Below are 25848 nucleotides of genomic sequence, written 5' to 3'. Positions count from 1 at the left end.
TACTCAGAAGATTGATATTGAGGATCTGAGGATCACAGTTCAAAGCCAGGCAGGGCTAGAAAGAATGTGAGACTCTTATCTCCAATTAACCACCAAAAGCATGAAGTGGGCTGGGAATGTGGCTTAGTGATACTGTGCTTTCCTAGCATGCAGGAAGCCCTGGGTTCAATTCCTTAGTACCACATAAACAAAAAAAGCCAGAAGTGGTGCTGTGGCTCAAGTGGTAGAGTGCTAGCCTTGAGCAAAAGGAAAAAGCTCAACGACAGTACTAGGCTCTGAGTTCAAACCCCAGGACCAGCCCCCCCCAAAAAAAAAAAGCTTGAAGTAGACTTGTGGCTCAAGTAGTAAAGTACTAGTTTGGAACACAAGAGCTTGGGGACAGTGTTCAAAACTCAGGACTTCTGGTTCCAAAATAAGTATTTTTTTATGAAAATCTATTGATTCATAATGATGTGGCTCATATAGCTCACAAATTCATTAGATCTGAAAGAAATACTAATGACAAAGTATGCGAATCCCCCTCACCTTTCAGATGTCCAAACATTGACCAGGGTTAGATTGCAAGTAAGGGCAAAGGTGGGGCCTAGAAGCCAATTCCTGTCAGAGTGGCGCAATCTTGGTGTTACCCTCTTATAATTGTGAAGACTCTCTCATCATCCATCAGACTCAAGACTGGTCTAGATCATGGTCAGACCTATGCATAAGCCAGGACGGGCAACTGCAAAGAGGCTGCCCGGAGTCAAGTAGAACTTGTAATTGAAGCAGCTTGACATGAACATACCAAAACAAGCTAGAGCAAGGAATAAAGAGACCTTCCTGGCAGTGCTCTAGATGTGGAACTCTCTTCAATACCCAGCCACAGTCATCGCCCTGCTCCTGCTCGCTGACTCCCACCGTACTTTCAAAAGCATGCTAGTGATTTAGACAAGCTTGACATAAGATTTGATGCATTTCTTTTGAGTGTCTCAAGCTCAGTGTCATTAAGAAGGGAAACTTCTGTGAAAAATATTTACAATGTCACGCACAAATATCCTCAGTACTGGATTTGGAGAAGTGTAAAGAGTGTCAACAACTGCCCATAAATAATCATTTGAAGGCAACTCAATGGCTCAGTTCATAGCATTGTTGGCTAGCAAGGAAAAAGTCAACTGCTATGTTGTTGCCCTGGAAAAATGAAAAATAAATTATTCTTTAAAATATATTACTCAACCTCTCTATACTTTGTTTTTATCATCATGAGAAAAATATATTTGTGTGTGACTTCAGCTCTCTATGCTTCAGTTTTCCCATCAGTAAAATGCAAATGATGATAGTATCTATTCTTAGGTCATTATTTGTGTTTCTTCCCCTGACAAACATATCCTCAGGTGTCTAGGTATCAGATCCAGGGCTTTGCACTTGGTATGACAGCCATGAGTAGACTTTCATATCAATATTTAAATGTTAACTGGGATATTCTATATGTCTATTTAGAAAGTTCCTATCAAGTAGTTAAATGCCTAATAAATGTCACATATCATCAATATCACAATAATTATTAGCATAGAGTCTTTAATTATACATGATAAAAAAAATCCTTATGTTAGCATGGGAAAAGATTAAGACCCAAAATTAAGCTGGTCTCCTCTGAGTAATTCTAAAGTTTTAAATTACTTTGATAGACAAGATATAGGGAGAGGAACTTAAATGCTCAAAACGTGGAGAAGAGGGAAATGTGTGAGAAAAGACTAGAAGACCAGAGAGAAAGGCAGATGGGTTGCTAAAGCAAGATAAACCAGGAAAGGTCTCCAAATTTAAGTTGTTGGTGCTACATTTAGCCTCTCAATTTCAAGTGTTTAGTAACAAGAGTATTACATATGTGATGCTGAAGAATGAAGGAAATATCTGGTATTAAACAAAGCAGAGGAAACAGTAGCAAGGAGCACATGGGAATGAATGGGCCAGCAAAGATGGAGAGTCAGCCATATGCAGCAATGAGAGTGAAGCAGCAATCTTTAATCTTCTTTTCCAAGAAACCTTAGAACTGGAGGGCACCAAACTCCTCTCAGCACAAATAAAACAACTGTTTTATTAACAACTGTTTAGCAACTCAAATTAGAGTTGTTTTATTTAAATATTAATGGACAGGCACATTCAGAAGACACATGACTTAGAGACACTTAAGTAATAGTCATTTTCAGTTTTGTTCCCTGTGGTAGTCTGGTAGTCTCTTAATCGTTAGAAACCATTTATCTACAGTGATAGAATTCTAGAAATTTATAGTTTGGATAGAGTCATGTTTAGCGCTTCAGGTGCTAGCTGGATTTTTTTTTAGCCAGGATGGGTTTATTCTTTTTATGATTGTTTGCTAGGCACCTACTTGAGGCCAGAAATTTTGTAATTTTATATGTGCTAAGTGTATGCTTAAACCAATAATAAATTGAGGGTACAGTATAAATAGCCTCTTTGTTGCTAGGATATCCTAACTACAAATAATTCCGAAAACTTGTTCTTAAAGGGTTAAAAACTAAATTTGATAAGTCTATGAGTTTAGCCTCAGAATAGGGGTACCACAAAGCAGAATGATTTAATGCCATTTTAACAAGCTAATGAGGAAATCGAACAGAGATTCCAGAACAGCTCCCCAGAACTCAATTTATAGGTAGATATTTCTTTGATATGACAATCTCTCCTTGCCATAACTGAACACACACACAAACACACATACATGCACCCACATCTACAGTGACATTTGTTAAAAAGGCATGTTAGAATGTTTGTAAATCAGTCTTCGTTATTTATAAATGTGCATGGATATACTATATACATGCAAATAAATGTATAATACATTTTTACATTACTCCTCAAACAGTATTCCCCCATAGGAGACTGAGCTTCTGAACCACATTAGATTCTTATACATGTATGGTTAAAGACAAAATACCTGAGGGGCTGGGGATATAGCCTAGTGGCAAGAGTGCCTGCCTCGGATACACGAGGCCCTAGGTTCGATTCCCCAGCACCACATATACAGAAAACGGCCAGAAGCGGCGCTGTGGCTCAAGTGGCAGAGTGCTAGCCTTGAGCGGGAAGAAGCCAGGGACAGTGCTCAGGCCCTGAGTCCAAGGCCCAGGACTGGCCAAAAAAAAAAAAAAAAGACAAAATACCTGAAATGCTGTAGTCCTGCAGGGCTCTGGAAACATTAGTTGTTCTAAACAAGCAAGCTCGATAATAAAATGCTAACCAATTATTAGGATCTAAGTGGATAGCAGCAGATAAGTCCTGAGCTGCTAGTCTATAATACTGCCTTTTAAAATATGATCTCCCACGATAGGTCCTAGAAAAAAATTAAAACAAAGTGATTTTTAACATGTATTTAAAATTGTCTCTTCACTATATCTATTCACTTACTTACTTGTTCATTTTATTATCTTTAGTTGTACAAAGAAGATCAACTCAACATATCAATTCATGAGTACAATGCATTTTGATCAAGGAATTGAAAAATTCTACAGTGAAAACTGTAAAAATTTAAAGAAGGAAATTATAGAAGACACCAGAAAAAAAAACTTGCATGTTTATAGATTGGTAAAAATCAATGTTGTAAAAATGACTGTATTACCAAAAGCAATCTACAGATCTAACACAATCCCTATAGAACTCCCAGCATTGTTAATAGAAAGAGAAAAACCAATCCTTAAATTCAAATAAAAACATGAAGGACCCTGGAAAGCCAAAGCAATCTTGAGAAAAACAAAAACAAAAGGCTGGAGATATTACATACCAGGTTTCAAATTATTCAATAGAATTGTAGTATTGACACAAAAGCAGACAAAAAGACCACTAGAATAGAATAAAGGGCACAAGAATAAATTCATACAACTATGGCCACATAAGTTAACAAATGGAGAACAAAACTGGGCACCTCTGTCAAAGAAAAGACAGTCTCTTGAAAAAAATGCTCCTGGGAAAACTAGATAACCACTAGCAAAAGACAAAAAAAATCTCTGTCTCTCATCATGAGTTACTATCAAAATCAGTTCAAAGTGGATCAAAGATCTTAATGTGAGACTTGAAAGTTTGAAACTACTACTACAGTAATCACAAAGAAAATGCGAAAAACAATACTAGCATAGCTAGTATTCCTAATAGGAATAGATCACAGTTGTAACTACTTTCAACATCCCATGTGTATCTGTAGCTTCTACTATTGATGATGTTCTTGTATCACCTTCCTGTGATTGTATCTACACTATCTCTGTAATCTTATCTGAGTATATTAGAAACCGTGTATACTGGTATTAGAACTAGGAAATTGAAAGGGAATACCAAAATTGAGAGACACAGGGTAAAAAAAGGAGAAACAACTACAAAAGCAATACTTGCAAAACTGTTTGGTGTAAGTGAACTGAACACCTCAGTGGGGGAAAGGGTAAGGGGAGGGGGGATGGGGGTTATGAGGGACAAGGTAACAAACAGTACAAGAAATGTATCCAGGGCTGGGGATATAGCCTAGTGGCAAGAGTGCCTGCCTCGGATACACGAGGCCCTAGGTTCAATTCCCCAGCACCACATATACAGAAAACGGCCAGAAGCGGCGCTGTGGCTCAAGTGGCAGAGTGCTAGCCTTGAGCGGGAAGAAGCCAGGGACAGTGCTCAGGCCCTGAGTCCAAGGCCCAGGACTGGCCAAAAAAAAAAAAAAAAGAAATGTATCCAATGCCTAACATATGAAACTGTAACCTATCTGTACATCAGTTTGATAATAAAAACTTTAAAAAATGACAAAAAAAAAGAAACTTCCTAATAGGACTCCAATAGCTTGCAAATAAGAGCAAGGACTGACAAATGGGATGTCATCAACCTAAAATGCTCTGCACAGCAAAGGAAATGTCACTAGATTGGAGAGGGAGCCTCCAGTATGAAAGAAAATCTTTGCAGGCTGAAGTCTGGTGGCCTGGTATTTTAACGCCGCCATCCAGTACTTTGATTTTGTATGACTAGAATATACAAGAAGCTCAAAACACTATTCCATCAAAGAATCAAACAAAGCAACTAATAAATGGCAAAGGAACTGAACAGATAATTCTTAAGAGAATAAGTAGGAATGGCCAATAAGTCTCAGTCACATTATTTATTGACAAGTTAATGGAACAGGGACTTCAGTGAGCACACATGACAATGAACGTATTTCTCAAAACTAGCTCAGAAAAGTCACTAACAAATTATATATAACTAAAACTAATAAAAACAAACCCTGGGAAGTGGGATGCAAACTACCCCCCCCCATCTTAAGCATTGTACTAACTAGACTTACAGTCTTCAAATTAACTATCTTAAACATTCTCAAAACTCTAAAACAAATACTGTAGACAAAAATCTAAAAGATATTAGAAAACATATCACTTAACACATAGAGAATACTTACAGTGCTTGATAAATTGATATTAACTAATACAGAAGTTATAAAATGGGAAAAGAAATCATGAAGTTGAAAGTTATGATCACTAAAAGAAAAAATTCACTAGCGTTTCAACAAGATATAAGCATAAAAAAGTATTTAGTGATCTTGAATACATGCCATTTGAAATTATCTAATTGAAAAGAAAAAAGTGAAAAACAAATAAATACAGACTAAAAAATGAAAGAGTAAGGAAATAATTTCACAGTACCTCTTGTTTCCATATCTTGGAGTTCATTTTGCTTAGCACCATCTTATATGATCATATATAGGTAGCTGTGGAGCTATTATGATCCTCTGCTATGACTATTCTAGACATATACTAATTATTACAAATGAGGGAAACCATGGAGCCTACATTTCTTTGGGTCTGGCTTACTTCACTTAGTATGATTCCACCCCACTCCCCAAGTCTTTCTGTATACTTGCAAATGAGGTAATGTCATTCTTTCTGATGGAAGTGTATAATTCTATTGCGTATATACACCACATTTTCTTGATCCATTCATCTACTAAGGGGCACCTGGATTGGTACCATATCTTAGCTATGGTAAATAATACTGCAATGAACATAGTTGTGCTGGTAGCTTTAGTGTGGTCTTGTTTGTGGTCATTTGGGTAAATGCCTAGGACTGGGATTGCTAGACCATAGGGGAGTTCTAAGTTTAGTCTTTTGAGGAACCTCATACTGCTTTTTGGAGTGGTTGAACAAATTTACATTCTCACCAACAATGTAGTAGTGTTCCTTGTTGGTCACATTCCTCCCTGCACCTGTTATTATTTGTTTTCTTGATAATAGCCATTCATTTTTTCCTTTGGTTTATCCCCTGTTGTCATTGTTTTTAATTTTGGTACCCTGTGTCTTGTATATACATTTATCTGATTTGGGAAAGGGAAGGGGAATCACAAAATGGTGAGGCAAAGGACAAAGAGTGAAGCAATGCAAGAGCAATACTCACAAGATACTATGTTGTAAATGAACTTCACAACTTGGAGGGGAGGGGAGTAGGAGGGAGGGAAAGGGGGAGGAAAACTAGGGAGGGGTTAACAAGATTCAACAAGAATTGTACTTATTACCTTACTTAAGTAACTGTAACCCCTCTGTGTATCACATTTACAATAAAATAAATTAAATTAAATTTTTTAAAGCCAATAAAAAAAGCCTGCCTGAAACCTCCAAGTTAGAAAAAAAGGCATCACTTTTATAGATACTAACAATAAAAACCTATAAAATATTATTAAAATATTCCATTCATAAGAGAAAATGCCATATTTTTTGTAAATCACTGGGTCTTCCCCTCAAATGCATATAGTTCTGAGATTGTCAGAGGTTCTCTATTTGGGAAAAATCTTCCCTAACTTTTTTTTCCTTTGGTCAGTCATGGGCTTGAACTCTGGGCCTGAGCTCTTCAGCTCAGGGCTAGCACTTTCCCACTTGAGCCACAGTACCATTTCCAATCATCCCTAACTTGTAATATACATCAAAAGAAAGTCTGTATGGATTAAAATTTGAAATTAAAAATATTAAGCTTTCAAACAACTCTATGGATCTGAAAGGAAAATGTTAATCTTATCTCAAACTGGAGATTGGTTTTCTAAGCTTAAAGGAAGGAGTTTCACAAATTTGGATGGATTAAAATTTTTAATTCTTTATATTTAAAAAGAAGCAATCCCCACTTCCTTCTCAATACTCATCTTCCTTATTTTATAACAGCCATTCTAATAGCAAAAATAAGTGAGAAACAATATACCAGTGTAATTTTAATTTGCATTTCCATGACTATTTGTGAAGTTGAGGTGTTTTTTTGTTGTTTTTTTAATATATCCCTTGGCCATTTGTATGTCTTCAGTTGAGAAATGTGTATTTAGGTCCTGTGCCCATTTTTTAAGTCAGCTTAATTTGTTTCCTTACCTTTGAATTGTTTGAGTTCCTTATATATTTTGGATATTAGCCCCTTATGAGATGTAGGCTCTGCAAATATTTTCTCCCAGTCCATGTCACAGCTACACAATGGAAGACTCAACTCAAGCTTACCAAAGAAAGAAACGTTGTCACTTATGACAACATGCAACATGGGCGAAGCTGGCAGATGCTATGTTCCGTCAAATAAACCGGGCCCTGAGAGGCAAGCCCTGCATGACTGCACTGACACCTGGGACCCAACAAGTCCACCTCACGGAAGTAGAGTTGCCAGAGGCAGGTGTGGCAGTGTAATGGGAAGGAAAGCCACCCAAGAGCACGGGGTATCAGTCAGACAGAAAAAGGAAGTTTCTAGTGGCCTTTTACATAGCATGTAAAAATATACAATACAGTTATGCATTGTATATTTCCTAATTGCCTAAAGAATATAGCTTATGAAACACTAAGAAATAAGAACGTAAAGTGAGTGTGTGAATTAGTTTGATTTCATCCATCCAATGAATTGCTATAATGTCATATTGTACCATAAATATGTGCAAATATTATTTGAAAATTAAAAAGAAATGTAAATTATGTGTAAAAAATAAAATCTAAAATTTTAATGAGTCTGGACAAATATATTGTATGAACAAAGTGTACATATAAGTTGATGATATGCAAATTTAAATTTGTAGAGACAAGACCAAGAAGAAAAAAATACAAGGCCAATGAAATTCAAATTAACATAATGTGGAAAAATAGTTCCGATTTATTAGATTGATTAAAGTTTGAAACAATTTATTGGCAGTGCTGGCACTGGAGCTTGAACTCAAGGCCTGAGTATTGTTCTTGGCTTTTTTACTTAAGGCTGATCGTCTACCACTTGAGCCACAGCTCTACTTCCAGCCTTTTGATGGTTAATTGGAAATAAGAGTCTGAAAAATAGGAAATGCTATTTCCCGTAAATATGTTATAAAAAGTTTATATCAACAATATATATGAATTTGGGACTTGGCATGATGGCATAGGCCTGTAATACCAGCTATTTCAGAGGTAGACACAGGAGGGCTGGGGGTAGGGAGGGAACTAGGACAAACCTTCTCTGAAAAACACAACCAAAAACAAAATGACTGAGCATGTGCCTCAGATAGTAGAAACCTTCACTAGCAAGCACAAGATCCTAAGTTCAAGCTCCAGGACAACAGAGACAGAAAGAGAGAGAGAACATACATGAGCTTACAGATTAATAGCCAAAGTAATAAATAAATAAATGTAGAAACCCCAAGAGATTAGAATGACAAAAAAAGAAGTTTAAATAGTTAACTGATTTATGGAAAAACACATAACCCTGTTGGAAATGAAGAAAATGGAAATGAAAACCTAGTGGGATCACCCTCCAAGCCCATGAAGATGGCTAAACCTCGAGAGCCAGTTAGCAATACTTAGTGCATGTGCAGAGCTCACATAAACGGCTGGTAATACCACTGCTCTGGATAGGAGCTAGGTCTCAGCACTGCATACTTGCATACACTCTGAACCTGACGTTTGACACCCACATGAATATGTAGGAGAATATCCAAGAAACAGTATGCCTAATACAAAATCGAAAACACTTCAACATCCATCCACAGCAGAAGGAGTGAGGAAGTTGTAACATACAGAAACTAGAACTGCATGCCATAGTCCATGAGCTAGAACTACTGCATGATTCCATACACATCAAGTTCAAGACACAGGCTTATCTAAACTAAGAATGGTTAGAGACATTGTGCTATAACTATAAAGAGCTACAAAGGAGTGACTAAAATTTAAAGATAACATTTACCACACACACACACACACACACACACACACACACACACACACACACACACACACACTTCCAGGGATGCAAAAGCAAATACTGCTGGGAAAGTTACGTGACACTTACAATTACATAGTGGTAAGCCTTCAATTGTATAGTTCTCTCCTTGTAGTTTCCTAGTTGCACATACTATCTTTACTACAAACATAGTTTACAATTAAAAATTGCAAATAGATGGTTGAGTGTGGCGGTGAACACTTGGAATCCCAGCTACTGTGGAGGTGGAGATAGGAATGTGGTAGTTTGAAGCTAACCCAGGCATGAGTTAGTAAGAGACTATTTCCAGGAACAAGAGCTGTGGCTAATCAGCTGATCAGGAGGCAGAGGTAGAATTGTGGACTGAGACTGGCATCAGCAAAAGTGAGATCCTATCTGTGACTCTCCATCATTTTGTTTTTGGTTAGTTTCTCAGAAAGGATTTGCGAACTCTCCTCCACACCAGGTTGGAGTTTCCAACCCTCCGGTCTCTGCCCCTCAAGTAGCTGGGCTGTCAGGGCTGGCAGCATGGGTCAAGTGGAAGTGTGCTTGGCTAGCAAGAACAAGGCCTTGAATTCAAAGCCCGGGACTGTCGAAAAAATGTGAATTGGATTCAAGTCAGAGCTACACAGTGAAACCTTGTCTCAAGGGGAGCTTACAACTGTCATCCTAGCTACTTGGGAGGCTGAGATTCAAAGCCACCCTGAGCAGGAAAGTCCATGAGTCTCTTATCTCCAATTAATTATCAACAAAATTCGAAAAGCACCAGAAGTGGAGATTTTGTTCAAGTAGTAGAATGCTAGCTTAAGCACAAAAATTTAGTAATGGTGTCCAGGCCCTGAGTTCAAGCCGTATACCAAAAAATAAAGAAAGAAGTCACAAGTGAAAAGATGAGGGCTGGAAGTATAAAATCCAATATACAAGTCACAGAAAGGTGTTATGGGAACATATGTGAACAGTTCTTCATACTCAATGGATACAAAAGATATGTGTGTAAAAGAAATTTAAAGAAGAAAATATAGATGGTAGACAATATGAACACATTAGTAGTGTATGTGCAACCAGTATGTACATTCTAGCTACAATGTAGCTAGAATTTAGGAAAGGAAAATGAAATCCCTCTAAATTGTTATTTATGTTTGTTAAATCACCCACTCCCATTAAGATTTTCATTCATAGCTGGCTCTAAAATGGATTCATTATTTTAAAAAGGCCATCAAATGTATTTCAAATGATTTCCTTTCTTGAAAATGTATTTCAAATAAAAACATTTTGATCAGTACATTTAAGGTCCTTCTTACCTTGCTTGAGCATTGAGGTGATCTATATTTAACAAAGATGTAAAATCCTGTATGGCCAAATTCCAGTTCTCATTTTCAAAGTGAAACATCCCGCGTTTCATTAGCGCATCAGGTCTCTTAGGATCATAAGCAATACACTACAGGGGTGCAGGGAGACACATCCACAGATTACAAAATGAAAGAACCTTTTGAAAAGCTTACAATCACACAGTAACTTCAAATTAAAAACAAGCGAACCACTTAAGATGTCGACTTTCTCAGATTTGCATTTAGAGGATCATATTAAGAAATCCACTCATCACCAAATTTTATTGTTGTTGTTGTGTGGTGGGGGAGGGGAGACAGTGCTAGGGCTTGAACTCGGGGCCTCATGATCTTGCTTGGCTTTTTGTTTTGGTGTTCTACCGCTTCAACCATAGCTCTACTTCTGAGTGTTGGATGGTAAGCTGGAAATTAGAGGGTCACAGACTTTTCTGTCCAGGCTGTTCAAACTGTTCAAACTTTTCTGTTCAAACTGTGGTCCTGAGCTCTCTGCCTCCTGAGAAGCTGGTATTATAGGCACAAGAAGGCAAAGCTTTCATCCATAAGCAACAAGAATGCACTGGTAGTGACACAGTTCATCCATTGGACACTGACGTACAGAGCAATACAGTGCCCAGGCCACATCCTATGCGCAATTGTAAAGCTTCTTGCCAAATTGGGACTGAGATGTTTTAAAACATACAAAGAAAAAGAAAAAGACTACAGAACTTTAAATTTGTTTGACCTTATCCATGTTTTCCACTAAAGGTGTAAGGCAGAGAAAATAAGTCGGTTTGGTAATCTAATAATTTTTATACGGACAAAAGAAAAAAATTGGTCAGTTCTAGACCAGAAATTACAAGGCTCGTAGTATGATCTACAAATGGAAGCATGTATCAGGCCATGAAGGATGGATTAGGACGACAGGGCAGCTGGGAACATGGATAGTTATTAAATTAGTTCAATAATGGTTTCGAAATTCTCATTTGTGAATAAAAGTCAGAGCTGAGCTGTGGCTACCGTGAAAGAGCACTTCAGAGCATGCGCAAGAACCTGGGTTCCGTCCACGCTTACATCAGGAGAGCAGAGTTCAAATGATCTGCCACCCTTGGGGAATATTTTGCTTTGACTCCAGCCTCTTAATGTGGCCTCACTAAAAGTTTACTTACTTGAAGGCACTTCTTGCTATCACAAATACAAACACTCTTCCAGTACCCTTATTTCCTTCCCAACACCATCATAATCTGTCATTATACACATATATTTTTGTATTTGCCCTTAAGTATTTGATCTTTAAACAATGAATTCAATGTAGTATATTCATTCATCATTGCTTATACACTGATGCTATTTTGGTCAATAAATATTTGTGAATATACATGAATAAATGAAAGCAGGTTCCCTAAAGACAGCATTGCCTACTCAAGAGGTTCGAGGTAAAAAAAAACAATTTCTCTATTGTCTGAAGGGAAGAAGCAATTTTCAAAGGCTTCTCTTTTTCCTGTGTCTGTGTCTGCGCACGCGCACACTGGTACTAGGGCTTGGCCTCCGGACCTGGACCCTATGCTTACGCTTTTTCACTCGGGGATGGTGCTCTGCCACTTGAGCCACAGCTCCACTTCCAGCTTTTTGCTGATTAATTGGCGATAAGAGATTCAGACTTTCCTGCCCAAGCTGGTTTCAAACCACAATCCTCCGATCTCAGTCTCCTGAACAGCTAGGATTAAAGGTGTGAGCCACTTCTTGAATCCGAGCTTTCTAGTTCAACAGCAAAGAACAGAAAAAGGCAGGCCCTCTCTCCATCCCCCAACTTACTCCAATGTCCCACGCAAACTATGACATGAACTCATCTACTCATCAATCATTTTTAAGTCATTGAAGTCATATTAATATCAACACTAGCCATGAAGCTCTAGATCCCAACCTATAAGAAATTAACTTTTACAACACAAAATAGGCAAAAAATACTTGTAAGAACAAATACATCAATGTTAGCATTGTCTGTCCTAGCACTTACTTTGGAATAGTCGTCAACAGCCAACACTCTATTTGTTTTTTCATATACCTCACCCCTTCTGAAGTATGCATCAGAATCTGTGGGTTTGCATTTGATTGCCTGGGTGTAGTTTAGAATTGCCAGAGTGATGTCATTTTTTCCCTTGAAAATTTCCGCCTTTGACAAATACGCTTCTAAAGGAAATTAAAAGGTAAGATTCAGTGCTACCATCCTTTCATTAACTATAAAAAATTCTTCTCCCTGCAAAAATATGCCTGAAAATCATTTTCCCAATAATGACCATTCTAAATGGGGTGAAGTGGAATCTCAGGGTTGACTTCACTTCTTTTATGGCCAGAGATGTTGAACATGTGTCTACTGGCCATTCTTTTTTTTAGTGTCATGAATTTTTTTAAATTTTGTTTTGTGGTCAAGGTGATGTACAGAGGGGTTTACAGTTACATATGTAAGGTAGTGAGTACATTTCTTGTCCTGCTTGCTACCTTCTCCCTCATTTATCTCCCACCTTCCCTTCTCCCAGGCCTCCCCACAATAGTGCAGTTAATTTCCAACATATTGTCTTTAAGTATTGCTGTTGCATTGGTTCACCCTGTATCCTTTGTCTCACAATTTTGATGTTCCCCTTCCCTTCCCTAATTCAGATAAAATATATACAATACTCAGGGTACCAAAATCAAATAAAGTGACAACAGGGGTAAACCATAAGAAAGAAAAAATCATTTCACATAGAACATTAAAATAACAATAATGATAAACTTCTTGTTTCCATATCTTGGAATTCATTCATCTTATATGATCATATATACATAGCATGAGCTACTGCAATCTTCTGCTAGGATTATCCTAGATTTATACTAATTATTACCAATGAGGGAAACCATGGAATCTGTGTTTCTTTAGGTCTGGCTCACTTCACTTAATATGATTTATTTCTTTTTCAGAGAACTCTCTCTTTAAGTCTTTAGCCCATTTATTGGTGAAGTTGTTTCGTTAAAGAAACGTGTTGAGGTTTTTTTTTTGGGGGGGGGGGTAATTTCTGAGTTCTAAGTATATTTTAGATATAAGGCCCTTGTCTGTTGTACAGCTAGTGAAGATCTTCTCTCAGTCTGTAAGCTTTCTGTTTATCTTGCTAGCTGTATCCTTGGCCATGCAGAAGCTCTGCAGTTTAATGCAATCCTGTTTATCTGGCCATTCTTTGATTTGTTGTGATTCCATTATCAAGAAAACTAATAATATCATATGCTGGCAGGGATGGGCCAAAAAGAAATGCTACTACACTGTTAGTGGGAATGTAAATTTGTTCAAGCATTCTGGAAATCAGTATCGAGGTTCAGTATAGAGCTCCCCTATGATTCAGGAATCCCACTCCTGGGCACTTACCCAACTGACCATAAACAAGATCACACTAAAGCTACCAGCAAAACCATGTTCATTTCAGCATTATTTATCTTAGCTAAGATATGGAACCAACCCAGATGCCCCTCAGTAGATGAATGGATCAAGAAAATGTGGTACATATACACAATGGAATTCTATGTTTCCATCAGAAAGAATAGCATTGCCCCATTTGAAGGAAATTGAAAGACTTGGAAGAAACTATATTAAGCAACACAAGCAGACCCTAAGAAACACAGGTTGCATGGTTTCTCTCATTTGCAGTAACTACAATGTGTCTAGGATATTCTTAGCAAGGTGTGAAGCTATTCAATAGCTAGGTGCATAAGACCATATAAAATGAAGCTAATCGAAATGAACTCCAAGAAATGGAAACAGGATGTTTTTATAATGTATTGTTTACAGTTATCTCTTTTTACTTTCTTTTTCTTTATTTTCTTTTTTACTTTCTTTTACCTTCTCTTTCTTTTTCTGTCTTTATACTGTTGTCACTGTTTTTTTTTTATTTTTCTAAGCCTTTGTCTTGCATCTAAATATATCTGATTTGGTAAAGGGAAGGAGAATCACAGAAAAGATGGAAAAACGGGTGATCCAATGTAACAGTGATATTAGACACTGTTGCAAAGTAAATTACAACTTTGGGGATGAGGAGAGTATGATGAAGGAAGCAGGAGAAAATCAAGGAGGGGTAACACTGTTCAAAAAGAAATGCCTTATGTATGTAACAGTAACCCCTCTGCACATCTCCTTTACAATAAAAAAATAATTCTCCCTATTACATGTTCTTAATCATTTCTTAACTTTCCAGCACTATCAAATTTGTTCTCACAGACTGGCTAGGGTAGTCAAGTCACTTGTGCTTACAAGTATTATGAATTTGAAGTGACAAAAGTTGTCTTCCAGTTTTGTGTATATCTAAAATGTTTCAGTCTTTTAATGATCACAGTAAAAAGTTAAATGTTTATTGTGGGGGTGGGTTGGTTTGGAGGTATAGTGGTTGAATTTGGGGCTTTACTCTTGCTAGGCAGGTGCTTAACCATTGAAGCAATGCAAACAGCCTCATTGTGCGTTGGGTTTTGTTGTTGTTGTTGTTTTAGATAGGGCCTTGCTTTCTGCCTAGCCTGTGCTAGAATATGATCTGCTTATTTTTGGCTTCTTCTCATCCAATAGTGCTCTGCTAAGATAGTCTTTCAGACTTTTATATCCAAGCAGGCCAGAAACTATACTCTTCCATGAAACTGAAACACTGTTTGGAATGACAGGTACATACCACTGCATGCAGCTATTGTTAGGGAAAGAGTTCATGAAGTTTCTTCCCAGGAAGGTCTTGAACTACAGACCTGCCGTTCTCAGCCTTTGACACAGCTAGAATTACAGGCATGGGTTTTCAGAGCCTGGCCACAATCAGGTTTTAAATTCACAAAACATTATGGACCTTTAACAAAATTGATACTAACTGTCACAGGTTAAAAAAAAAAAATCTTTTGGGGCTAGGGATATGGCCTAGTGGCAAGAGTGCTTGCTTCGTATACATGAAGCCCTGGGTTCGATTCCCCAGCACCATATACACAGAAAACGGCCAGAAGTGGCGCTGTGGCTCAAGTGGCAGAGCGCTAGCCTTGAGCACAAAGAAGCCAGGGACAGTGCTCAGGTCCTGAGTTCAAGGCCCAGAACTGGCAAAAAAAAAAAAAAAAAAAAGAATATAAAAAAAAATATATCTTTTAGGAAGCCCACATTTTTTTTTTTTTTGGTCAGTCCTGGGCCTTGAACTCAGGACCTGAGCACTGTCCCTGGCTTCTTTGTGCTCAAGGCTAGCGCTCTGCCACTTGAGCCACAGCGCCACTTCTGGCCGTTTTCTATATATATGGTGCTGAGGAATCAAACCTAGGGCTTCAGGTATACGAGGCAAGCACTCTTGCCACTAGGCCATATTCCCAGCCCCAGGAAGCCCACATTTTATATTTGGCGGATGTGCTACAGATACTGGGAATATGAAGATGAATACGACGTTTTTGCATTCCTAGGAAATCTATGTCCAGAAAAGATTTGTGAATTGCTTCTAAATTCAAAACTTGTGAGATGAACAGTAAGAAATGAGTTTTATATAAGTTATATCAAGGGGAATGAACATTTCAAACCATGATGAGTATCTTAAAAGCAATCTCTACTCACTAGACATCCTGTTGAAAATGAACTATACAACTTGTGGGTGGGGACGGGAAGGGAAATTGGGCGAGTACAATGTAAAGGGTGACACTGTCCAAAAAGAAATGTACTCTTTACCTGACTTATGTAATTGTATATCAACTTTATAATAACAAAAAAATAAGGAAAAAGCAATGAAGGACTGGATACGCCTGGAGCTTACAATATAAAGAGCAACATATTTAACTGAGTTAAAAGTCACAACCATTTGTTCAGAACTTCCATCTCTTGATTTCTATTTCTAATACTCTTTCACCTCTTGATTTATGAATCTTTATAATAACAATGACAAAAACTGAGATAAGGACACAGATAATAGCAATCACCACAGACAACCCACCTGTATTGTTTTTATTGTACCTATGTATGTAATACAAATCATCCAAAGCATCAGCGATTTTGTCTTGGAAAAGAAAAAGGAAATGCCGGTGCCAGTAGGCATTTAGAAACATTGGTTCCAAATATATAGCCTAGAAAAGATATGCGTAAATTCACTTAAAGTTGACTTGCTAAAGAAAAATAAGACTTTCAAATAAATGTTTCAAACACCATTGACACACCAATTTAAAAGGAAAAAACCCTCCCAATCTCACAAATAAATAACCTCGGGTTATTTTGCTACTGATTCTTTCATTTTACAAGTTTTATTATTAGCACACATGGGTTGTTAGGGGGGCCCTCCCCTTACAAGGGGTGCCTCCCATACAAGTATGCAATATATCCTCATCAAGCTCAACTCTAGCATCAATGTACCTGTTCCACCCCTTTAACACAATTCAGCAGGGCTCACTGTTCTATTTTTATGTGTGCAAATAAATTACTTTGACCATATTCATTGCCAATCATCCTCTCTGCTCATCTCCTTCCCACCCGCTATTATTGCCCTGGCCCAGCTCACCTGTTTTACTTTCTTGTTCTTTTTTTTTTTCTGCAGTGTATATTAATTGTACCAACGGGGTTTCACCATGGTGAAAATTTTAGTTTTGAATAGTAATTATTTGAAAATTCTTTAATTACTTCTTACAACCTTATATAGTATAAATGACAACCTTTCACTGTTCAACATTCCAGTAAAACATACATCATTAAAAAGCAATACAAACCAAACACTAGTGGCTCATGCCTCTAATCCTAGGTCTTCAGGAAGCCAAGATCCAGAGAATCACAGTTCAAGGCTAGCTCAAGCACAAAAGTCTACAAAACTCCATCTCCAAAATAATCACCGAAAGGAGGCCTGAAAGTATGGCTTAAGTGGAAAAGCACCAGCCAAGCATTCAAGCCAAGCAACTGTGAGGCCGGAGTTCCATCCCTCATACTGCTAAGGAAAAAAAAAAAAAAAAGCAATGAATCAATATTGTTCTTTTTTATTTTTGAAAAACTTACTTGCTGTAGGTCACTCATGGCGCTCTGCAACTTTCCCAGTTTCCTATAAATAGCTCCACGTCTACAATATGCAAATGCAAGGTATGTTTTATTATTGTTTATTTCTTCAGTCAAGGCTTCCACTTCAGATTTATAATATTTAATGACTTCTGGTGGAAGATCACATGGCAAATCATCCCTTAATTCTAGCTTTTGTGGTTCTGCCACCTTTTCGGGCAGGTCTTTCTGGATGTCTGCTTTCACCGCTGAGGTGCGTGCTTTCTGTTGCTGGGCCTTACTCAGTGTATCAGCAACCCACTTCGGAGGGTTGCTGATCTTTAGCAGTCCTCCCTTCGTTTCGGCATGTTTAGCATAATCTAAACATGATGGTAAGCTGGGACTTCGGATTGGAAGTTCGTATACTGGAACTCTGAGAAAAAATTTCTTCTGTCCAGGAAGTATTCCAAGAGACATTGTTCTATTTGAGAAAGAAAAATCTGTTATTACAAAAGCATAATTGTCTTCCTGATCAAAAAGTCAATATATCCACATCCAAAATGACTACTTTTCCATTCTCCAAGTGAAACTACACACTGAGTTTATGTCTCCGGAATCTATCTCTCCTGACACTAAAATGGTAACACAGTATGAAGAATCTATTAAATGGGTGAACAAGGAGACCTGTGACTACTACTAAAGAGACGGTCTCCTTCAACCGTAACACAGTGAGGACAGTGCTCCTTCGCTTTAATTTACGGTCTGCTGCCTTGCCTGCCACCAGAGGAATTATACTAAGTACTGAGGAGAAAGAAAATGTTATCCCAGAGGCTAGAGAGCACTCAGACTAGAGAGAGTAGGGAGAAGAAAGGACAGTCCGGTGTTAGTGGCTTATTCCTCGTTCTCTATAAACCTGGCTGCTCAGGAGGCTGAGATCTGAGGATCACAGCTCAAAGAAAATATAGGCAGCAAAGTCCATGAGACTCATCTCCAATTAGCCAGAAGAAAAAAAAAAAATCAGCGGTGGAGCGATGGCTTCTTTGGTAGAGTGCCAGCCTTGAGAGAAAAAGCTAAGCAACTAAGAATGTTGACTTTTGAGTAGTAGTCTTTGTATGGAACCAGAATTGGCTTTCAATACCAAAGCACTTACTTTGCTTTCCACAGAGAGACTTCACTCACAATTAAATTGAATTATATTTTCATCAATTATCTGAACCATTCATTGTGCAATATACTATGAAGTGTTCATATATCTTTACAATGAGGGGGTTGACATTGTAGCTTAATGTGTTGTCAGTACTGAAGAAAATAACAAACTGTACTAGGTAAAATTAAGTCTCAGACTCTCGATAAGTTTCTTAATTCATAGAAATATATTGCTGGGACAAGACCTTTCAAGCTTTTGTGGAGGCTTGGCTAGCTGCTCATACACAATGGTAAGTTTGGAGGATTTCAGGCCTTTCTTCCATCTCAACTTCTTTCTCTTAGGATACACAATGTAACTAATGCCAGCTTTTCGGGATGCTTCAACCAGAGAGAAAGAAACTCTTTCTTTATCCTCCATCTCATCTAAGCTCTCTTGTATACTTTCTTTCACAGTGATGTCTATTGTGTCTTCTTTAAAAGCGCGAGCCTCATGGGCCTTGGCCTGCTGAAATCTCAAGTTTTTCATATTGCTTCGTGTGTCATCCTTTATGTGGAATAGCTGGGTGACTTCCTTTCTCAAGTCAGGAGAAGATTTTGCTCTCTTTAGTAAGGAAACAAAAAAGGTAGGAATAATAAATTTTAAAAAGAACAGCATGAAATCTATTTAGTCTTGCTCTAGACCCAAAGTTAATTTAATTACAACTATCACTAGTGCACTTTATTGAAAAACTTGAAGCATAGGCTCTCTTTAAAATGTATTCGTAGGCTGGGAATGTGGCCTAGTGGTAGAGAGCTTGCCTCATGTACTTGAAGCCCTGGGTTCAATTCCTCAGCACCACATATATAGAAAAAGCCAGAAGGGGCACTGTGGCTTTTAAGTGGTAGAGTGCTAGCAAAAAGAAGCCAGGGACAGTGCTCAGGCCCTGAGTTCCACGCCCCAGCATTGGCTAAATAAGTAAGTAAATAAATAAATAAATAAATAAACTGTATTAGTAAAATTCATCAGACAAAATATTGAGTTTCATAATAACATTTTTATGCATACATATAATGTGCTTTGATGATAATTAACACCCTTACTCTTATCTCCTATCTCCTCTCTCCCTCCTTTGGCTGGTCCTCTTCCTTTTTCAGAATAGTTCCTCTTTAGCTCTATTTTCCATATGTCACTGGGCCTCGGTGGCTCGTGCATGTAAATCCTAGCTACTCAAGGGGCTAAGATCTAGATGATTGCGCTTCAAAGAAGCCAGCTTAGGTAGAAAAATCTGAGACTCCCTCTCCAGTTAACCAGCAAAATGCCACACAGAAAGCATGGCTCAAGTAGTAGAGCACCAGTCGTAGGCAAATAAGCTTGTGAGAGTAAGCAAAATTCCAGATAGAAAGCATAGTTCAAATAGTAGAACACCAGCCAAAAGACACAGCAAATAAGCGGTGTGAGAATAAGAACCCTGAATTCAAGTGCTGGTACCATCAAAAACAAGAGTAAAAGGATAGATTTCACATGTGAGAGAAAATATGTGGTCTTTCTCTTCCTCAGCCTGGCTTATTTAGCATAACATTCTAAGGCCCCCAATTTCTAGCCATGGTACCAGCAAAAATTAGTGAAAAAATAGAAATGAAAATGAGACATATTAATTAACAAATAAATAAATAAAAACAAATCTCATATGTGGGAGAAAACGTGATATTTGTCTTTGTCCATCTGGCTTATTGTGTTTAACATCTTGAACACCATTCTACCTATTTTCCCCCGAATGACAGAATTTCAATTTTCTTTATAGCTGAATAATATTCCATTGTGTAAATGTATCACATTATGTTTTTCTATGAATTCCCTGATAGGTAACAAGAATAATTCCAGAACCTAGTAACTGCAAGTAGTGCTGCAATAAAAAAACATGGATGTGCAGGCATCTTTATTCTGTGTCGGCTTTGGTAATAGGGTTGGTATAGTTGGATCATGCTGAAGTTCTAGTTTTTGTTTTCTTCAAGGATCCTCCATACTGATTTCCATAATGGCTAGAACTTCTATTCCCACCAACAGTGCGTGAGGTTTTCTTTCTCCCCCAATCCATGCCAGCATAGCTCTTATTTGTTTTCTTGCTGGCTTGTCATTCTGACTGGGGTGAAATAGAGCGTCAGTGAAGTTTTGATGTGCATTTATTTTATGATTAAGGATTCTGAATATTTTTTATGCACTAATTGGACTTTTGGTTGTTGCTTTGCTCTTTTTGACAGCAATGACGTTTGAACTTTGGGGTTTAAGCTTGCTAGGTAGGCATAGTACCACTTGAGCCACATCCTCCAACTTTTTACTAGGTATTTGTACTTCTTTTGAAAAAAAATGTACGTCCAGTTAATTTGACTAATTAACTGGGTTATTCTTTCCGTTTAATGACTCCTCATTTCTTTGTAGTTTGGATATTACTCCACTGTTAGATGAATGGCTAACAAAGATGTTTCCACCATTTTTTTTATTAGCTTACATTTGCTATAGAAGGCCTTCACTGTTCTATTTCCACATGTGTTAACTATGTATTTCAATTAATCTCACCTCATCTATCACTCCCCTTGCCCTCATTATACCGTCATTATTCTTATTGTGATAGCTGTAGATAATCTATTTTAATCAGATTAAGCTTCCTTCATTCTCATTCGATCATCTCCCTCCCCTTAGTTCCGAAGACCTGACAGTCTATTTCTATATACCTACCCCTCTACCTCCCTGTTGGTTAACAGCTTTCATTGCATTTCTTTATAATGTTTTCATGTATATTGCAATTTATTACAAATTATTTACCTTCTTTATTTTCTGCTTTCTCCTCCTCCTAAGTAGTCTCTTACTTTGACGTATACCCTATTTTTATACATGTAAATAATTTATGCATATGGATATGTACATCTATGTATATACATATATGTTCATAAGTATGTATATGTCTTTTAGATCTAGCTTTCACATATAAGTGAAAACATGCAATATTTTGGGGTTTGATCCTGGTTTATCTCATGTATGATGTCCTCCATCTACCTCCATTATCCTGAAAATTACATAATTTCATTTTTCTTTATGGCTATGCAATAGTCTAATGTGTATGTGTGTGTCTGTGTGTATGTATAGAGAGAGAATATACATATAGATGCATGTGTAGGTATTCTCACATCTTCTTTATCTATTCATCTGTTGTTGGACCTCAACTAATTCCATCATTTGGCTATTGGGAATATTATTGCAACAAACACAAATATGCAGGTATCTTTCTGGTATATTGATTTAAGAACATGGAATCGTTCATAAATTTTTGTGTCATCTTTGCACAGGGGCCATGCTAATCTCTATGTCTTTCTAATTTTAGCATGCATGCTGCCAAAGTAAGGACAAAGCTTTCTAATCTGATGCAATCCCACTTGTCAATTTTTGTGATTATTCCTGATCTATTGGATTCCCATTCAAAAAGCCATGGCCTATCTCTGCATCTTCAAGTGTTTTCCAATATTTTTCTTTAGTATTTTCAAAGTTCCAGGTCTTATGTTATGATATTTAATCCAGTTCAAATTTATGTATGTGAGAGACCAAAATCTAGTTTCAGTTTTCTGCATGCTGATATCCAGTTTTCCAAGGGCTAGTTGATGAAGATGCTGTCTTTTCTCTAACCTATGTTGAGGATTTCTCATCCTACTCCTTCCATCAATTCAATCAATCCTACTCCTGTCCATCAATTCAAAGAGTATTCTAGATTTTTTTAGAGACTTGAAAATATGAGATCATATTGTTGGCAAGTAGGGACAATTGTATATCTTCCTTTCTTGTTTGTATCTCTTTTATTACTTTCCCTTGTCTTACTACTGTAATAATTCAAGCCTTATGCAGCCTTGCTTTGCTCCTGATTTCAAAGAAAACAATTCTAGCTTTTCCATTCAGGATAATCTTGGCTCTCAGTTTGTTGTGCAGTCTTCATTGTGTTGTAGTACATTCCTTCTACACTGGTGTCTTTGGGGCTGTTATTATAAAGGGATATTGGATGTTGTCAAAGGCTTTTTTTATATCTAATAAGATGATTGTGTCCCTTTTTGTGTCTTCATTTCTATTTATGTTCTGTATTATGCTTACTGATTTGCATATGGTGAACCATACATGTATCTCTGGAATAAAACCAACTTGAGTAATGATACTTCAATGTATTATTTAATTATTGATTTGCAAATGTTTTATTGAGGATTTTTGCAAAGTGGCCTATTAGTTTGAACGTGTCCCCTTATCTACTCACTAGCAAGGTGATGTTGAAGTCATAGGATGAATTTGGTAGCATTCCTACTCTTTATATTTATGGAATAGTTTGAGGACCACTGACGTTCTTATAGTTTAGTAAGATTCCTAGGATTATTCAAAAATCAAATAAAAAAATCAACAGTGGGTTAGTTTTTTAAAAAGCATAATAAATTTATTTGTTTTCATTAGTACATATTAAGACATACTAATTATGTTTTATATATCTTAACTGAAAGCAAATACTTCCTATATATAGTTCTCTCATTTTACTTTTAATACAAAAATGATAGAATGGGTAAAAGTCAGTTTGAGTCTGTTTTCAAACATGTTTTAAGAACACTAAATTTCTAGACCATAATATTAAAATATGCTCTCTATTAGATTTCACTTCAATATTTATAAGCTTACATAACAAAATTCCATTCTATTATTTATTTTATCTAATTATTAGAGAATCAATCTAATACCTTACTTAGTATTATAATTCTTATAAATAACCTGTAATAATCATGTCATTAAACATAACATTCACTACTAATAAAAATTTGTTTTAAATCCTTTGCTTTATCATTTCCTAATAGAGTTACTGTCAATAAATGAATTGCATTTGCTTTTGATTCTTTTACAATCAATTTAGACCCAGATTCTGAAAAATCACAATTTCATGCAACCTACTTGTAAATTTAAGATAACTAAAGTACAGCAAAGACATAAACTTATTATACTCCCACATCTCAAGAAACTGTATTTGTAATGAAAATATTTCTATTACATTGCAATGTGGTTATAATGTAGAATACATATGTTTGCTTTTGAGAAAAGCACAAAGTGATCATTTCTGCTAAAAAATACAAACAATTCTTTTTAATGGTAAAAATCACAAAGTTACAATACCTTCCAATATATCCATTTTGAGCTGAGAGGTTTTTTTATATTTTCATATGATGCAGCTTTTCGTAATATGAAAGACTGTGAAATAATCAAACCAAAATACATATTAACTATAGATACTATAAAATAAGCCAAAATATTATGTGAAAACTAATGATCATTAATTTTAATTGATGGTCATTTAATTAATATAAGTAATTATAAGTTTTTACTGATTTTGAAATTTTTTACTTCAAATAGAAGAACAAAACTTCAAGATATATCAATTTAGAAAGATATAAAATTAAGAATATCTCAATTTTTAAAATTCAACTTGAGATAACAAACATCATGATCCTAGTATATACAAGATTTATAGTGTAAACTTCGAACCTGGTATGGCCAGTGGTTCGTACCTGCAATCGTAGCTACTCCAGGAATTTGAAATCTAAGGATCATGATTTGAAGCCAACCTGGGCAGACAAATATTATCTCCAATTTGCTATCAATTTTCTACCAGAGGAGCTGTGGTTCAGGTGGTAAAATGCCAGCCTTGGATTAACTGGAGATAAGAATGCCATATCACTACCACAATCTACAAACCAACAATGGCTTTCCAGTCTAGAAAGATTCTAATTGGTTAATTTAATTATTTTTCAGTGACAACTACTTCTCTAGATGCTATAGATAAAACAGTAAATATGAGCAATATGACAACGGTCAGTAAAGAATGAAAAGATCAAACACAACTAAGGACAAATATTTAATAAATGACAAAAAAAAAGAAGGCAGCCAGGCATTAGTGGCTTATGCTTGTAATCCTAGCTACTCAGGAAGCTGAGATTTGAGGATCACAGTTCAAATCCAGCCCAGATAGGAAAGTCAATGAAACTCTTATCTCCAGTTAATCACCAAAAAGCCAGAAGTTGAGCTGTGGCTCAATGGTAGAGTGCCAGCTTGGGCAAAAAGAACTAAGGGACAGCACCCAAGCCCTGAGTTCAATACCAAGGAAGAAAGGAAAGAAGGAAGAAAGGAAGTCAGGGAAGGTGGGAGGAAGGAAGGGAGGGAGGGAGGAAAGGAAGGGAGGGAGGAAAGGAAGGGAGGGAGGAAAGGAAGGAAGGAAGGAAGGAAGGAAGGAAGGAAGGAAGGAAGGAAGGAAGGAAGGAAGGAAGGAAGGAAGGAAGGAAAGAAGGAAGGAAAGAAGGAAGGAAGGAAGGCAGAGGAGGGAGGGAAGGAGGAAGGAAATGAAAGGAGGTAGGAGGAAAGGAGAGGGGGGCAAGAGAGAGAGGAAGGGAGGGAGGATGGGTTTTCTGACTGCATAGGGCAGGGTGATGGGGTGGTGGCAAGATAGGAAACTTAACCCACTTAGCCGACTTAAAAAAAATGGAACTTTTGTCCACAGGACACTAAGTCTCTCTGTTATGCCATGCTCTGTTACCCCACAATATTAAGGGAGCAGTATCAGACTGAAAGCAGTAATGGAAGAAATGCTTTCCTGTTTGTCTCCCATGAATGTCAGGGCATAAACTAATTATATGAATTTCATGGTTCTCGTCTTCTCTCAGTCATTGTCTCCTTTCTGTCCAATCCTACTCAATTACTTCATTAGCATACTTAGGTACACTGCAATGACAGTGAAGTCTTAAGTCTTCATCTAATCATTCCAATGCATGACCATAAACTACTTTTGTATTTGGTCAAAAGCCTCACACATATGTTTCTTAAACCATTTAAATCATCAGCAAGAATGACTGGATATCCTGCAGATATTCTGCTAGTATTAGAGTATAAAATCTTCTGAGGGTCATAAAGACAGCAGATCTGAGGAAGAAAATAAATATTCTCAACAATGATATCAACACCTTGTCTGAGACATTTGCCACAAAGATAAAATACCATGAAATAATGTGTATAGTTATTAAAAATAATTTCTGAACTCTGGATAGCTATAATAACCAACTCACAATTCAGAACAAAGCATACATACCTTAATACTTTCTTTGCGACTAGTATCTAATATTGTGATACTTTCCTGGCTTTCAAATATTAAATCCGCAGTTAAAAGTTTGCTTTTTCGAACACTCTGT

At 37.0% G+C, this 25848-nt stretch overlaps 1 protein-coding gene and 1 pseudogene across 1 annotated transcript in view; both read right to left on the bottom strand.

Annotated features, from left to right (window-relative positions):
- Window positions 1–25848, bottom strand: part of Ttc6 (tetratricopeptide repeat domain 6) — a 163889-nt gene that overhangs the window by 42882 nt on the left and 95159 nt on the right. Inside the window, exons 9-16 of the mRNA XM_048361981.1 lie at window positions 25749–25844; window positions 23786–23860; window positions 18867–19222; window positions 17500–17956; window positions 16457–16586; window positions 12517–12689; window positions 10479–10615; window positions 3147–3316 (exon numbers count right to left, since the gene is read on the bottom strand). Coding sequence (XP_048217938.1) covers window positions 3147–3316; window positions 10479–10615; window positions 12517–12689; window positions 16457–16586; window positions 17500–17956; window positions 18867–19222; window positions 23786–23860; window positions 25749–25844 — 1594 coding nt within the window. The remainder of the gene's footprint in view (window positions 1–3146; window positions 3317–10478; window positions 10616–12516; window positions 12690–16456; window positions 16587–17499; window positions 17957–18866; window positions 19223–23785; window positions 23861–25748; window positions 25845–25848) is intronic.
- On the bottom strand, window positions 21898–21997 carry LOC125363683 (annotated as a pseudogene).

Source organism: Perognathus longimembris, chromosome 14 (assembly GCF_023159225.1).
Source record: "Perognathus longimembris pacificus isolate PPM17 chromosome 14, ASM2315922v1, whole genome shotgun sequence".
In the NCBI taxonomy this organism is placed as follows: Eukaryota; Metazoa; Chordata; class Mammalia; order Rodentia; family Heteromyidae; genus Perognathus; species Perognathus longimembris.
This window is presented reverse-complemented; position numbering and strand designations above follow the sequence as displayed.